Source organism: Macaca mulatta, chromosome X, assembly GCF_049350105.2.
Source record: "Macaca mulatta isolate MMU2019108-1 chromosome X, T2T-MMU8v2.0, whole genome shotgun sequence".
Classification (NCBI taxonomy): Eukaryota; Metazoa; Chordata; class Mammalia; order Primates; family Cercopithecidae; genus Macaca; species Macaca mulatta.
In genome coordinates this window covers 79,324,046-79,337,322 of record NC_133426.1, presented here as the reverse complement: position 1 = coordinate 79,337,322, position 13,277 = coordinate 79,324,046, and the positions used below count along the sequence as shown (strand labels likewise).

Sequence of the window (13,277 nt, the reverse complement as noted above, 5' to 3'; positions counted from 1 at the left end):
GATCCTGTCGGAGCAGGGCTCCACCCTTATGACCTCATTTAACCTTAATTGCCTCCTAAAGGCTCTAGCTCCAGATACAGTCCCATACACGGTCAGGGCTTCAATGTATTAATTGCAGAGTGGGGGAACGCAATTCAGTCCACAGCAGTTGGCAAGGTTTTTTGTTGCAGACCCTCACTTTCTGGCGTTTCTGATTCTCTGCTGTCCAAATGTCCCTGCAGAATCACAGATGTCACTACCTTGACACACTGACAGATACAACTGGCCCCGCATCCTGCCTAAAGCCACCTACTACCACATCCCAGGGGTACTAAGGAGGAGGTGAATTGGGTCTCCCAGCCCAGAGGCCCTGCTGATCGATGTCACCGCCTTAAGCGTCATCATAGATGTCAGAAACCCTGGGCAAGGCCCTGGGTGCACCCTGGAATATCTTAAGAGGTCAGATCCTTGGGATGGTTCCCCAGGACTGATTCCGGCCCCTGAGAAAACTCACCCAAAAACTGCCTCAGAAGGGGCTCAGGGACTGCGTGGGGCAGTTTTTCTCGTCTTGTTCTGCCACCTGGTGGCAGTTGGCTGCGTCTACAAGGAGACAGGTGGAAGCTCCACAAAATCTGGGCCTTTCTTCCTGGGAATTTCCAGCACTTTGGAACAACCTTCCTACTTAGAAAACCACTTTCTTTATATGAGAATGAAAGTTGTGCTGGGAGATGACAGTGTAGTTATTTGGGTCTTCATTTCTATCCATTTTTAAGGTAACAATTTAAACCCAGCTTTTATCAAGCATTTAAACACAACTTGCTGGTTTGTTCATTCGAATCACATAGCTAGTCATATACAACTATAAGAAACACTACTTGCACTTGTTCATTGCTTCATGCTCAATTAACTCCTAAGTTTCAGTGGAGTGGTGTAGGAGAAAATCTAACTGGGGTAGATTGAAGGAGAGAAAGGGGAGATAGGACAGACAGTGAGACCTGCTCACTTCTTGGAGGAATTTCTAAGTATTTCACAACACTTGCCTGGAAATTCACAGGATTTTGTACACATCAGGGGGAATTATGTCTTTACATGAACGCTAAGGGCTCTTTACCCCTGATTTGCACACGAATCCTATGAATCACAGGGCTGTCTGAAACCATTTGAACCCTCCTCTCTGCAGCATACTGTACAAGTGACCGCTCAGGCTGTGCTTCAACACCTCTAATGTTGATCATCCCATTACCTTACAAAGCCAGCGATGGCCTGGCTGTTGGCAAGGACATCTTCGTGTGAATCCCATTTGCGGCATCTGCGGTCATGTTAACCTCTTTCCCGGCTCCCTCCCCTGCCCTTGTCTCTCTGCAATTCTGGGTCCATCTAGAACTCTGGGGTGACACCCCAAGAGCAGATGTGATGGCTGAGGTCCAATCATAGGCTTTTGGTGGATATGTATTTGGGGGCAAACACACAATGCTGCATTTACCTCCACACTATGAAGATATAAAGAGCCTTCAATACACATCGATTACTCATAAATGTCTACGTCTTATGTATCAGGATCACTCTTACAATTTCATCTGTAAGGTTCAACTATTAAATGTGAGAAAAACAGTGCACAGTAATGTGACAATAGTGTCCACATGAATGAAGTAGGGTGACCAACCGTTCCAGTTTCCCTGGGACTGAGAGCTTTCCCAGGACAGGGGCCTTTAAGTTTTAAACCTGGAATGGTCCCACTCATGGCAAACTAGGACCATGGGCGACCTTGGCATGCAATGAATCATTCATTGCCAAATACAATGAACTACCTGTAGAAGACCTCTACACATCATGCTCTCTCGAGGAGGACCCTCGGGGCTGTTTTGCTCGGCAAGCAGAAACGTGACTCGAGCCTGCTGGGAGGGCCAGGAGGAAGAAACAAAGGAAAGAAAGATTGGAGGAGTGGGAGTAAGAAACACAGGAACAGACCGAATGTGACATACCAAAAATGTATCCCCTACTGGAGCACAAGGCTGTAGGAGGGAGGGACGATGAGGCAGGGGCAGAGGGGCTGAATGGGGTGTGGAGGGGGCAGGCCTTCGGCCTCTTTACACCCGGCAGAGTGATGAGCTTCGCCGATGTCTTCAATGAAGTCCTGCTGGTCCCTACCGGCACATCACACACTCCCGGAAGCATGATCTTCACTCCCTTCCTTCCACCTGCTGACCTGGTGAGTCTGGCTTCCCTCCATTGTTCTGGAATGTCCCCTAGGAGGCTGGGCTTTGGTCTGTGCAGGTCACTGCTGCATCCCCAGCCCCTGGAAGAGGGCCAGAGATGCACACAACAGTTATTGGATGGGGTGAAGGAAGCCAGGGATGGGAGGGACCGTTAGGATCTGGCTATTTATTCTGGCTTTTAGAATGTGAAAGGGCCACAAAAAGACGCTGAGGAATGGGTGGCTGCGTCTGATGCCACGGAGGACCCATCCAGTGGCACAGCCTTGCCCAGGGAACCTGCTCTTCTGCGAGGGTCTTGGAGGAGCCGGTTCCAGAGAGCCCTGGCATGTTTCACCAAGTGCTTCAGGCGAGAGCTCTTTCGGAGCCAACCCCTGCCTCTCAATGCTCACCACCAAGCCCATCCGCCTCCCCTTCCTCTTCCACCAAGAGAACCTCAGGCCAAGCCAGAAATCCCCAAGGCTCCCAAGGGTCTACTTGTCACTCTGCTTTCCTCCCTAGGGGAGGATACCAGACACTCAGAATCTGAGACCACCGAAGCCACAGACACAGAGCCGTGAACGGTGACCAAGCCCCTTCTGATGCTCCATGCCCCTAACTCGCCGCAGAGTCCCAGTCACCGGACCTGAAATAAATGCTGGCACGCTTGACTGTTTTTGCTTTGTGGCATTTGATGGAACTTTCAACACGTCGGGTGAACTGGGGGTGGTCAGCTTTGGCAGCGGTGGGGTTGTAGAGGGAGAGAGCTAGCATCTTCCTTAGGCTGTCCGCCCTCCTCCTCGAGGCAGCGCTGCTTGTTCCTGGGTCCTGGTGGCAATGGGCTGTGGCCAGTCAATGAATTTTCCACAGCTGGCGGCTCTGACCCTGGTGAGGCACTTACATGCAGGAATGAGGACGGATTAACATCTCACATGCAGGAATGAGGACGGAATAACATCTCTCTTTCCCCTAGCAATGCACACCATCTTCATAGCTGAGGAAAACTGGGCGGTGTTTACGGGCAGAGGTGGGAGGGTCATGTGGAGGAAGAATCTGTGGATCTCAGAAAAGGCGTTAACCCCTATACTGACAAAGAGTTCCCAGGCCCCCCTACGCCACCGCAAGACAGAGAGCCCTTCCAACAGACGGCCTCGTCTTCAACTACGCATTGTTCGTTTTCATAAGAGGAGGGCTTCATTTTTTTTTCTTTTGCCCTCCTAAGGTGACCTTGATATGTGCTGCAACATAGTATCAGCAGGAGAATTCTGCAAAGGGGGTTGCAGCATACTTCTTCCTTTAACCTGTTAGAAATTGCAACACAAGCAATCACCAAGGTCAATGGAGAGACGGCGGGCCTTTCAGACACACAGTAATGGGTGGGAGGCCCTCATAAGGGCCCACGTCAAATTACTTTGATCTGCTTACTTTCTGAATGAGGAGCTGAGTCCCACTGGTGCTCCCAGAGCGGGCTTCTCGGCTTTGCAGGCTGGGCAGCTCTAGTGTCTCAGCACGCCCAGGGGAGAGCAACACTCTCGAGGACCCACTCCCACAGGAGGCTGACCCATCCTCCCTGCTGGCACACTCTCTTGCTTCTCTCTCATTAAGACTGAAATAAATCTGGAAGTGTTTGGTGGTTTTATGGGTCAAGATCTTTTTACACCTCTTGAGAAAATTATTTAGTTGGGATAGGGTTGGCTGTTGGAGATGGAGAGGAGCTTAAGACATATATACGTATCTGGGCTCATGTATGTGGTTACAGTCATGGGACAGCATTGCTTGTTCCTAAGTACCTGTTAGGACTGTGGCCTATAGACAATGCTTTTTCCACAGGTATCTTGCTATGGCCTTGAGGAGGGCAATTCAGTGTAACAACGCAGAAAAAGTATCATCTCTCCCTGCCCAAATGCATACACCCTTCATACCTGACAATGTTTATTGGCTTCAAATGGAGAGCAGGTGGCTTGGGATTTGGAGGAAAGGCCTCAGATTGAGGTACACATAATCGGCTCCCGCTATCCCCACCCCAAACTAAGACAGAGCCCTTCCAAAACCCTTTCCCCATTCACCTCAGATTGCATGTTTTCATATTATGATACCTCCACCCCCGCTGCACCACCCCACCACCACCACCACCACCTCCAGCCTTTCCTTGACGCCAGCAGAGGAATGCGAGTGAGGGGTTACAACGTAATATTATCTGGATCCTACATATCCTAGGGTAGGCCCTGAGAGAACTGGTGCCAGGATCCCACGGTGTTTGTGATGAAGGGCACAAAAAGGCTGTGCAAGGCCAACGGGCAGGGATGTAAAACATGCACGTCAATCTCTAAGAACTGAAGATAATTTTAGGCTAGTTATTATGATCACTATACCCACCAGGACCATTCTAAGGCATGGAGAATACTGGTCCTTTGAAAACCACGCTGGTGCTGGCCACTGTAATTTTGGTAGGGTTTGGCCTTCATCAGATCCTTCCCTGCTCAGGAAACCTCCATAGCTTCCTGGGCCCCCCAAATCAGGTTAGAGCCATCAAGGCTCTTCCTGGCTTCGCTCCAGGCTAGTCTAGACTTATCTCTCACCCCGACAAACAGTTTTCCCTCTATATAAACAGGATAACTTATCCATTCTAACATCTAGGCCTTTGTTTCTTAAAACAACAACAACTAACCGTAGTCATATAACCCACTGAGCTCTGTCTCTCCCAGGCTTCAGGGGCGAACATCTGCTCAGTGGCTTCTGGGAATCAGCTCCGGTGAGGGCAACACTTACCCTCTTGCCCATCGCTCCTTACGGATGCTGAATATAAAGCACCTGCTGTGTGCACTGTGGAAACTGCACAGGACAGCTTCTAGGCATGCCACAGGTGGAGTCTTTTCTCTGGCTCATCCAAGAGCCAAGAGCAGCTGCTTTCCAAAGAGTCACTTTCCACTACACGTTTATTTTATTATTATTATTTTTTAATCTCTCAGCCATGAAGTCCACCAACTGAGGATCATGGCTCCTGTACAGGTCCCCACCCCCAGATCCTCTCCCCAGTCTCCCGAAATTCTAACCTTCCAGTTCCACTGAAGAACATGGGATTGCTCCCGACGCCCACAATACCCTGCCTCGGGGACACACTGCACTTACTACTCCTTCAGTGCTTCAGATCTCAGATGGCATCTCACTACAGGGTAGCCCTCCTTGTTCCCAGACATCCGCCACCCAGGGTTAAGTGTCTCACCTCTAGGCTCCCATACCACCTGGTCCTTATCCTCATCCCAGCAATTAATACATCAAACTGCCACATCTGGCTGATTTACTTACATGACAGCCCCATCTAGACTCTCAGATGTGGGGCAGAGGCTGAGTCTGGTGCATTCCTGTATCTGCAGCGCCCGGCACAGTGCCTCACATATAGTAGGTAGTCAGTAAATGTATGTTGAATAAATGAGTCGATGAGCAAGGTGTCTAATTCATTGAATTTTTATTTTTCCCTACATTCTGGAGAACTAGGCAAATACAAGCAGAGAGCGGTTGTAATTTTGTGCAACAGACACTGACCGGCTTTTTATTTTATCTTTGTATATTTGGAGGGGGGGAAGGATTGTACTGGTAAAGTCTCTCAAACCTTCAAAGAACAGCTTATTCCAATGCTATAATAAGTTACAGGCATAAAATGAGATAGTCTCCCAATTTCTTTTATGAAACAGCAAATCTCTCCTGCTAAAACCGAAACAGAGAAAAATAAAACATTTGACCAATGTCATTCATAAACCTAGATGTTCAACTTAAGTACTCAATCAAGTGTCTATGGAACAAAGGATTTTGAAAAAATGCTTAAGGATGGCGTTTGTTTCAACTTTGATACAATTCTGCCATCATGTAGTTTTAACCAGTTTACTTCCTGTAAATTGATCGTCATTATAAAACAAGTTAATTAAGGCAAACAAAACTTTGCAATATGCAAATTGAAAGCTAAATCACTGAGAAACACAAATAGAACTGGAACACAGATACCATGGGCGGCAGGTTCTCCCTAACCCCACTCTACCCTTCGACTCTCGAAAAGTCAGGACCCCAGCGCCCACTGCTGTGGGGCCCTTTTGACTATCTACAGCAAAACAAAGTGAAGACTCAGCCTCAGTCTTCACTGCTGGCAGGAGGAGTCCCTGACGCTAGCCTGAGATTGCAACCACCCTGGCACTGTCCCGGGTACTGATAATTGCTCCAGCCATGGCTCTAGCCCTGGCACTGGCAACTGGCACTTGCATTGGTGCTGGTGCTGATGCTTGCTTCAGCCATGGCATAGGCCCTGGAACTGCAACTGGCACTAACACTGGCACTTGTCACGTCACCAACGGCAGCTGCCATCTCGGGCACGGGGTATCTCCTCCTCTTCTCTCAATGCCTCATTTACTGCCACGGAAAGGAACCGGGGTGGGTGTCCTTCACTTTGGTCACAAACTTCGGGACTTCCATCTGTCTTGTTTCCTTTGAGAGCCCCCACAAGAATACCTAGAGCGTGGGATTACTGTGGGACACCTATTTGTGCACCAGGTACTTCTGCTGCACACTAGCTTTGGTGATGAGCTTCACGGACTCCCCAAAGACGAAATGCTTTTTAGACGAAATGTGCCTCCAACACCCTCAACACCTCCCAGACCACCTCCTCGGGGACACAGCTGGCCTGCATGAAGATGGAGTCCAGAGTAATCATCGGGAGCCGGGTCTTTGGTGTGCCCTGGTCGCCTGTCAGGCCCCAAACCAGGGCAGGATCGATTTTTCTGATCGAGACATAGGAGTGCTCTGCTGAATCAAGTTCCTTCAGATAGAACCCAAAGCCTAACTCGGGGAGGTCAGAGGCTTCCTTGAAAATCTCAGGGAGGAAGCTCCTGTACCTTTTGATGACATACTTCAGCATGTCTGCCCTTTTGATCGCCACCGTCTTCCGGTTCTTAACCAGCAGGTACTGCACCAGCTCAGCTACTTTCTAGCTCACAGGGCCCCTGGGCATGCGCATCGGGGATGTTGGGGGCCCGCGGGGTACTGCGGGGGCGGGGGCGGGAGGCTGCGGGGGCGGCGGGGGCGCGGGGCGGGGCAGACAGTTGCCTAGGGGTTTCTGGGGTCTACAAAGGAACTTTCAGAAGCACCTGAGCAGGGGCTCCACGCCTCAGAAGAAGTGCTCCCAGGGCTCCGGGGAGCACTTGCTGTCCCCGCTGCAGGCGCCCCCATGGGGGTTTCTTAGGCAAGGAGGAGAGGAGGAGGCCACCGGGCCTCTGAGACCCGCAGGCCCTGGGTGTCACCTCTACCGCGGACGTTCTCACCTGCGGCTTTGGCTGGCCCAGGAAGCAGGAACTCTGGGAAGAGATGCGCGTCCACGGGCATTCGGCGGCCTGAGCGCTGTGTGCCAGGCCGCGAGGACAGTGACGTCGCCGCGGCTGCTGCGGCGGCTGCTGAGAAGACCCGGAGCCCCAGGGTCTTGAGTTGGAGACTGCCGCCCTCAGACCGGCAGGAGGAAGAGGAGGAAGCGGGAGGGGACGGGGCTAAGCCTCCGCCGCCCGGGTCTTCCCGGAGCTGTGGGAATGGGCGGGCGCCGCCCCGCAGTGCCTCTTCTGGCAGAAAACAGTACCTCAGGCTAGAGCCTGAGGGATGCGGGGGCGCTGCTCCCAGAGGTGGGGCTGCTCATGTGAGGCTTGAAAGAGACCATAAGCCTAGAAGCCAGGCCCAGTGGAAGCGCTTAATGACTGTTACCTGTTGTGATGAATCCGATCATTCTGGATTATCTTCGTATCCCTCCTTCTCTCCTGTGGAGAATACTCCCTAAGAGCGTAGGCATTTCTGTCCAGCGGCTGCCTCTGCAGCTTCCTCTTCAGATCATCTACCTGAAGCTGCTTTGCTCAGTGCCTGGCCTAGAGTAACCACTTAGTGAGTTTTCCTTTGCGTTCCTTTCATTATTATAGCGTACATCGTATCTACATTGCTTGCACCGTGTGGTCATCGAGATGTGGAGGAAGGACCTGGGAAACAAGTGACCTCCATGGAGAACTGAAGATATGTTTCCTTTTCTTTATGATCAGTGGATCTGGGGTGCACAACATCAGTTCTCTTGTGTATTATTTCTTTCCTACACAGTCTGGAAAGTTATTGTTAATTGCAATCTAACTTTCCAAACCACCATTCGCATAATGACATCCTCTTCTTACTTCTCTTACTCCCATGTCACTGCGCCTCATCCTTTCTCTACAGAGCGCGCTCCCATTTCAACTCTCATCTGAGATTTGGGGACCTTAAATGGACTCCTGCTTTGAGGTCAGCCGCTAGGAAGCCTGCAAATAAATAGCAAGAAGACTCCTCCACTCCAGCAAGTGCGTTCTCTTATTGTATCATGTGGTACAACTTAGCATTCCTTTCTTTCATCCTAACCTTTCTAGACAGTAACCAGCACAGCCTCCTCACACATAACAAAACGGTCACGTTGTTGTTGTTGTTGTTGTTGTTGTTGTTGTTTTGTTGTTGTTGTTGTTACGGAGTCTCTCTCTTGTCACTCAGGCTGGAGTGCAGTGGTGCGATCTCGGCTCACTGCAACCTCCGTCTCCTGAGTTCAAGCTTCTCCTGCCTCAGCCTCCCGAGTAGCTAGGATTACAGGCGCCTGCCACCACGCCCGGCTAATATTTGCACTTTTAGTAGAGACGGGGTTTTGCCCTGTTGGCCAGGCTGGTCTTGAATGCCTGACCTCAAGCCCGCCTTCGTCAGCCTCCCAAAGTGCTGGGATTACGGTTGACCTTTTTTTTTTTTTTTTTTTTTTTGACACGGAGTCTGGCTCTGTCGCCCAGGCTGGAGTGCAGTGGTGCAATCTCGGCTCACTGCAAGCTCTGCCTCCTGGGTTCACGCCATTCTCCTGCCTCAGCCTCCTGAGTAGCTGGGACGACAGGCGCCCGCCACCAGGCCTGGCTAATTTTTTGTATATTTAGTAGAGACAGGGTTTCACCGTGTTAGCCAGGATGGTCTCGATCTCCTGACCTCGTGATCCGCCCTCCTCGGCCTCCCAAAGTGCTGGGATTACAGGCGTGAGCCACCGTGCCCGGCTTACGGTCGACTTTTATATAGCAATTGTTATACTTCGCAATAACATGTACTAAATTTCCATATAATATCCACGCTTGCACTTCAAATTTCTTCCATTGATCTAAATTCTGTTGTTGCTAATTCTGCTGTAAAGATTTAGAAATTGTTTTTGTGTGAGTAGAACTAATTCCCCCCTCACTATTCTTCTTTTACAAAATTTTTTCAAAATATTTTGGAAAATGTTGTCCTCTATAAGAACTTCAAAATCAAAGTTTTCAAGTTAAAAAAAATATCCCTGGCTTGAATTTTAACTAGAATTTCTTAGGACTTATAGTTTACTATGAGAATAAATAACATCTCACTAACACGAGAAGATGGAGGCTCCTCAGCCACAAAATATAGCATGTTCTTCATCTTCTTCCATTGATTCTGCTTTTTAATCAGAATACTTCAGTCACCTTTTAGTTTGCTTTATATAGCTTTTGCATAATTCTTACGTTTGTCTTTAAGTTTGGCAGTCTTTTTAGTTTCATTACTGCTATGAATTCTGTATTTCTCATTATATCTTCTAAGTACTTATTTCTGACATACAGGAAGCCTCCTGGTTTTGTATACTTTGGGGCATACGGCCATCTTAATATCACCTCTTTAATCAGAATGCTTTTTCAGTGGATTCTCGCACATTTTCTAGGTAGGCAATCACAGTCTCTGCATATTGTTAATACAATATTCATTTTCCCTTTTCTTATCACGCTGACTAGGACCGTGGTACCCTGTTAGCTAATAGCGGTGATGTGAAGCTTTTTTGTTGTCGTTGTTCCCGCTCTTCATGGGAAGGACTCTGTTCATTTGGGGCTAAATATGTTGTTGGTTTCAGATACCGATTGTGACATTTATCAACATATTGTCTGTCAGGTCCAAGTTACTCCTTCTTTGCCCTGCTTTGTCACACTAGAGGTGATCCTTGTGAATCTTTCTCCTATGCCAGCTAACAGAATGTTAGGCTCTGGCCATAGAGAGCACTGGGGGTGACTCTACAAATCCCAGCAGGAAAATTCGTCCCTCCTCCTAGTAGCAGTCTCCCGTTTGATGATATTCACTGAAGGAGATCAGAGACCAGTGCAGGCAAGCTCCAGCTGCACCTCCAGACCATGATCTCCCTACTATCAGTTGCCTCTGAACAGCTCCAGCCTTCGCATGCACCACCACCGCCCACCACCTTCCTGCCTTGGCGGTCTTTTCCACAGACCAGCAAAGGCCCACACTCTCTGGTAAGTTTCCACACCACTGGCAGGCTGCAAGTTCTTTTGGCAGCCACATCCTCTTCAAAGAGGTCTGATTCTCAGCTGGGGAGGGACGGTGAACTCTCCTACTCCTTTATTGCCTGCTATTCCTCATCCTAGAGGTAGTAGCTGCTCTATTGCAGCTGCTACTCCTGGACCCCTTAAAGTTCTCAAAGTTCTCTTTTATGCCTTTTAGTAGGTAACCTCCTTCTACCACTTAGCTATGTTTTGTATTCACTGTGCTCTGTCCAAATAACCTGCATGGTTTCTCTCTCTTGATTGGGCCCCGACTCACATACCACTTATCAACCTGGAGATGTTTCCCTGTAAACCAAACTTTTTAGCAGGCTTTCTTCTTCACCTTCACCGCCAACTCCTCCTCCCTCTCCTTCATTTTCTTCCTCTTATTCTTGTTTGCCAATGTACTTTAAATTGCATCAAACGTCTTGTCATTATCAATCAAATTATTCACATCGTTTTTCTTCCATAAGGGCTTTTTATATTTAAAGAAGCCTGGAAAATGCAGACAACAGAAACAAGAGATATGCATTAGAAATCATTGCAATGGGCGGGGTGCGGTAGCTCTTGCCTGTAATCCCGGCACTTTGGGAGGCTGAGGCACACAGATCACGAGGTCGGGAGATCGAGACCATCCTGGCCAACATGGTAAAACCCCGTCTCTACTAAAAATATAAAAATTAGCTGGGCGTGGTAGCGCGTGCCTGTAGTCCCAGCTACTCGGGAGGCTGAGGCAAGAGAATCGCTTGAACCTGGGAGGCAGAGGTTGCAGTGAGCTGAGATCGTGCCACTGCACTCCAGCTTGGTGACAGAGCGAGACTGTGTCTCAAAAAAAAAAAAAAAAGAAAGAAAAAAAAAGAAAAAGAAATCATTGCAACGCACTGTAGTGGGAATTATACAAGTTTCTTTAAAACTGTAACTGGTGAGTCTTTGGCTGCAGACTCTCATTAAGATACTGTAAGTACTATAGAATCCTCTCTACATTGCCCACTGAACCCAACTGCTGGTTATGTGGAGGGTTTTAGCCTGTGAGGTGAAGAAGAGCTCTGTTCCCTGGATCGCTCCCCACTGTAGTATTTGCTCACAACTGCTCTCTGTTCTCCCCATGACCAATCACCCAACCTCACCAAAAAGCTATCCAATCCACTACTGTGTCCACAGACAGACCTGAGAGGGCCTCTGCAGGCCGAGGAAAGAGGAAAAGCCAAGGCCAAAATGCTTTACACTTTTGAAGAGGGACTGCCAGAGGATGACCCAAGCTGAGAGCAGTGTGCTTGCTAGGCATACTCAGACTTAGTGATGCATTCAAGCTTCCTTCTCCTCATGCTCTCTCTCTGCTTCTCTCTGCAGCAGCATAGGCCTATGCCCTGCCTCCCTTTACCACCCCACACACTGCCCACGCTAGCCTGCTCTAAAAAAGTAAAGGAAATGTAGAAAACGGGCAAAACATATGGACCTACTCCCCAGAGTCAGAAATTCAGATGGCCAATAAACCTGCATGTTGTGCACATGTATCCCAGAACTTAAAGTATAATAATAAAAAACAAACAAACAAACAAAATCTTCAGGTCGGGCACAATGGCTCACACCTGTAATCCCAGCACTTTGGGAGGCTGAGGCGGGCAGATCTCTTGAGGTCAGGAGTTTGAGACCAGCCTGGCCAACATGGTGACACCCTGCCTCGACTAAAAATACAAAAATTAGTCGGGCGTGATGGTGCACGCCTGTAATCCCAGCCACTTGGGAGGCTGAGGCAGGAGAATCGAAAAAAGAAAATTCTTTGATCCCACCGGCAATTAGGGAAATACTCAAAAAACAACAAAGAGATACAATTCTTTACCCAACATTCAGAAAATCCATTTTTAAGCAGATTAATATCAAATATGGCAGAACACCATTGTAAAGACTGTCAATTAGCTATACAATATTGAATGCATATACACTCAACAACAAAAATTCACTTATAGGTATTCATCCTTCGTATTGGTACCGAATAAAATAATGGACTCCCAGTTAAGCTTGAATTTCAGATCCACAGCAAACACTTTTTTAGTATAAGTGTGTCCTGTATGCAATATTTGAGACATTCTTATACTAAAACACTTACTAAATGCTAAGAAATTATTCATTGCTTATGGGAAATTCAAAGGTAACTGGGTTTCCTGTACTTTTATTTGCTAACTCTGGCGACCCTAATCCTAGAGAACCACCGAATCCTATGCACAAAGAGATGTGTGCAAGAATTGTCGTTGCTGTCTTGTATATAATGGTTACCAAAATTGAAAATGACAAAAATATTCATCAATAAGAGAATGCTTTTAAAAACTACACTGTGACTAACTACCATGTGTAAGTTGAATGATTAAGGAAGACGTACAGGTATGATGTGGAAAAACGTCTATTCTTGAGTTATAAAATGTTGAGGAACAATATATAGGATTGTAATTATTTAGTAACACAAAGCAAAACTCAATTATACATTTATATGGGTAAAAATACACTAGTGTAAATGCACAGAACAGGTCTAAAAGGCTACTCATCAACCTTTTAAGAGTATCACACACCGGGGCCTATCATGGGGAGGGAGGGATTGCATTGGGAGTTATACCTCATGTAAATGACGAGTTGATGGGTGCTGACGAGTTGATGGGTGCAGCACACCAACATGGCACAAGTATACATATGTAACAAACCTGCACGTTATGCACATGTACCCTAGAACTTAAAGTATAATAATAATTAAAAAAATAAATTAAAA

General features: G+C 47.9%; 2 protein-coding genes across 4 annotated transcripts in view; one reads left to right on the top strand and one right to left on the bottom strand.

Annotated features, from left to right (window-relative positions):
- Window positions 1-7,799, bottom strand: part of DMRTC1B (DMRT like family C1B) — a 71,090-nt gene extending 63,291 nt beyond the window's left edge. Inside the window, exon 1 of one of the 3 annotated variants that reach the window (XM_028841924.2) lies at window positions 7,478-7,799. In XM_028841924.2, coding sequence (XP_028697757.1) covers window positions 7,478-7,538 — 61 coding nt within the window. In that variant the 5' untranslated portion in view covers window positions 7,539-7,799. The remainder of the gene's footprint in view (window positions 1-7,477) is intronic. The other 2 variants (XM_028841923.2, XM_077989436.1) reach the window with 2 other exon arrangements.
- LOC144338556 (protein FAM236A-like) lies at window positions 1,794-2,847 on the top strand. The gene is made up of 3 exons (XM_077988479.1): window positions 1,794-2,188; window positions 2,378-2,541; window positions 2,694-2,847. Exons 1-3 carry the CDS (start codon window positions 1,967-1,969, stop codon window positions 2,719-2,721), a joined length of 414 nt encoding a protein of 137 aa, XP_077844605.1. The 5' UTR covers window positions 1,794-1,966; the 3' UTR covers window positions 2,722-2,847.
- Window positions 7,800-13,277: the final 5,478 nt, after the last annotated feature.

Excerpts from the sequence above, each read along its gene's own strand:
- LOC144338556 (XM_077988479.1), top strand. The coding sequence starts at position 1,967 with ATGTATCCCCTACTGGAGCACAAGGCTGTAGGAGGGAGGGACGATGAG. Across the intron at positions 2,189-2,377 it reads TCCTTCCACCTGCTGACCTG|AATGTGAAAGGGCCACAAAA; the intron begins GTGAGTCTGGCT and ends TCTGGCTTTTAG. Across the intron at positions 2,542-2,693 it reads TGTTTCACCAAGTGCTTCAG|GGGAGGATACCAGACACTCA; the intron begins GCGAGAGCTCTT and ends TTTCCTCCCTAG.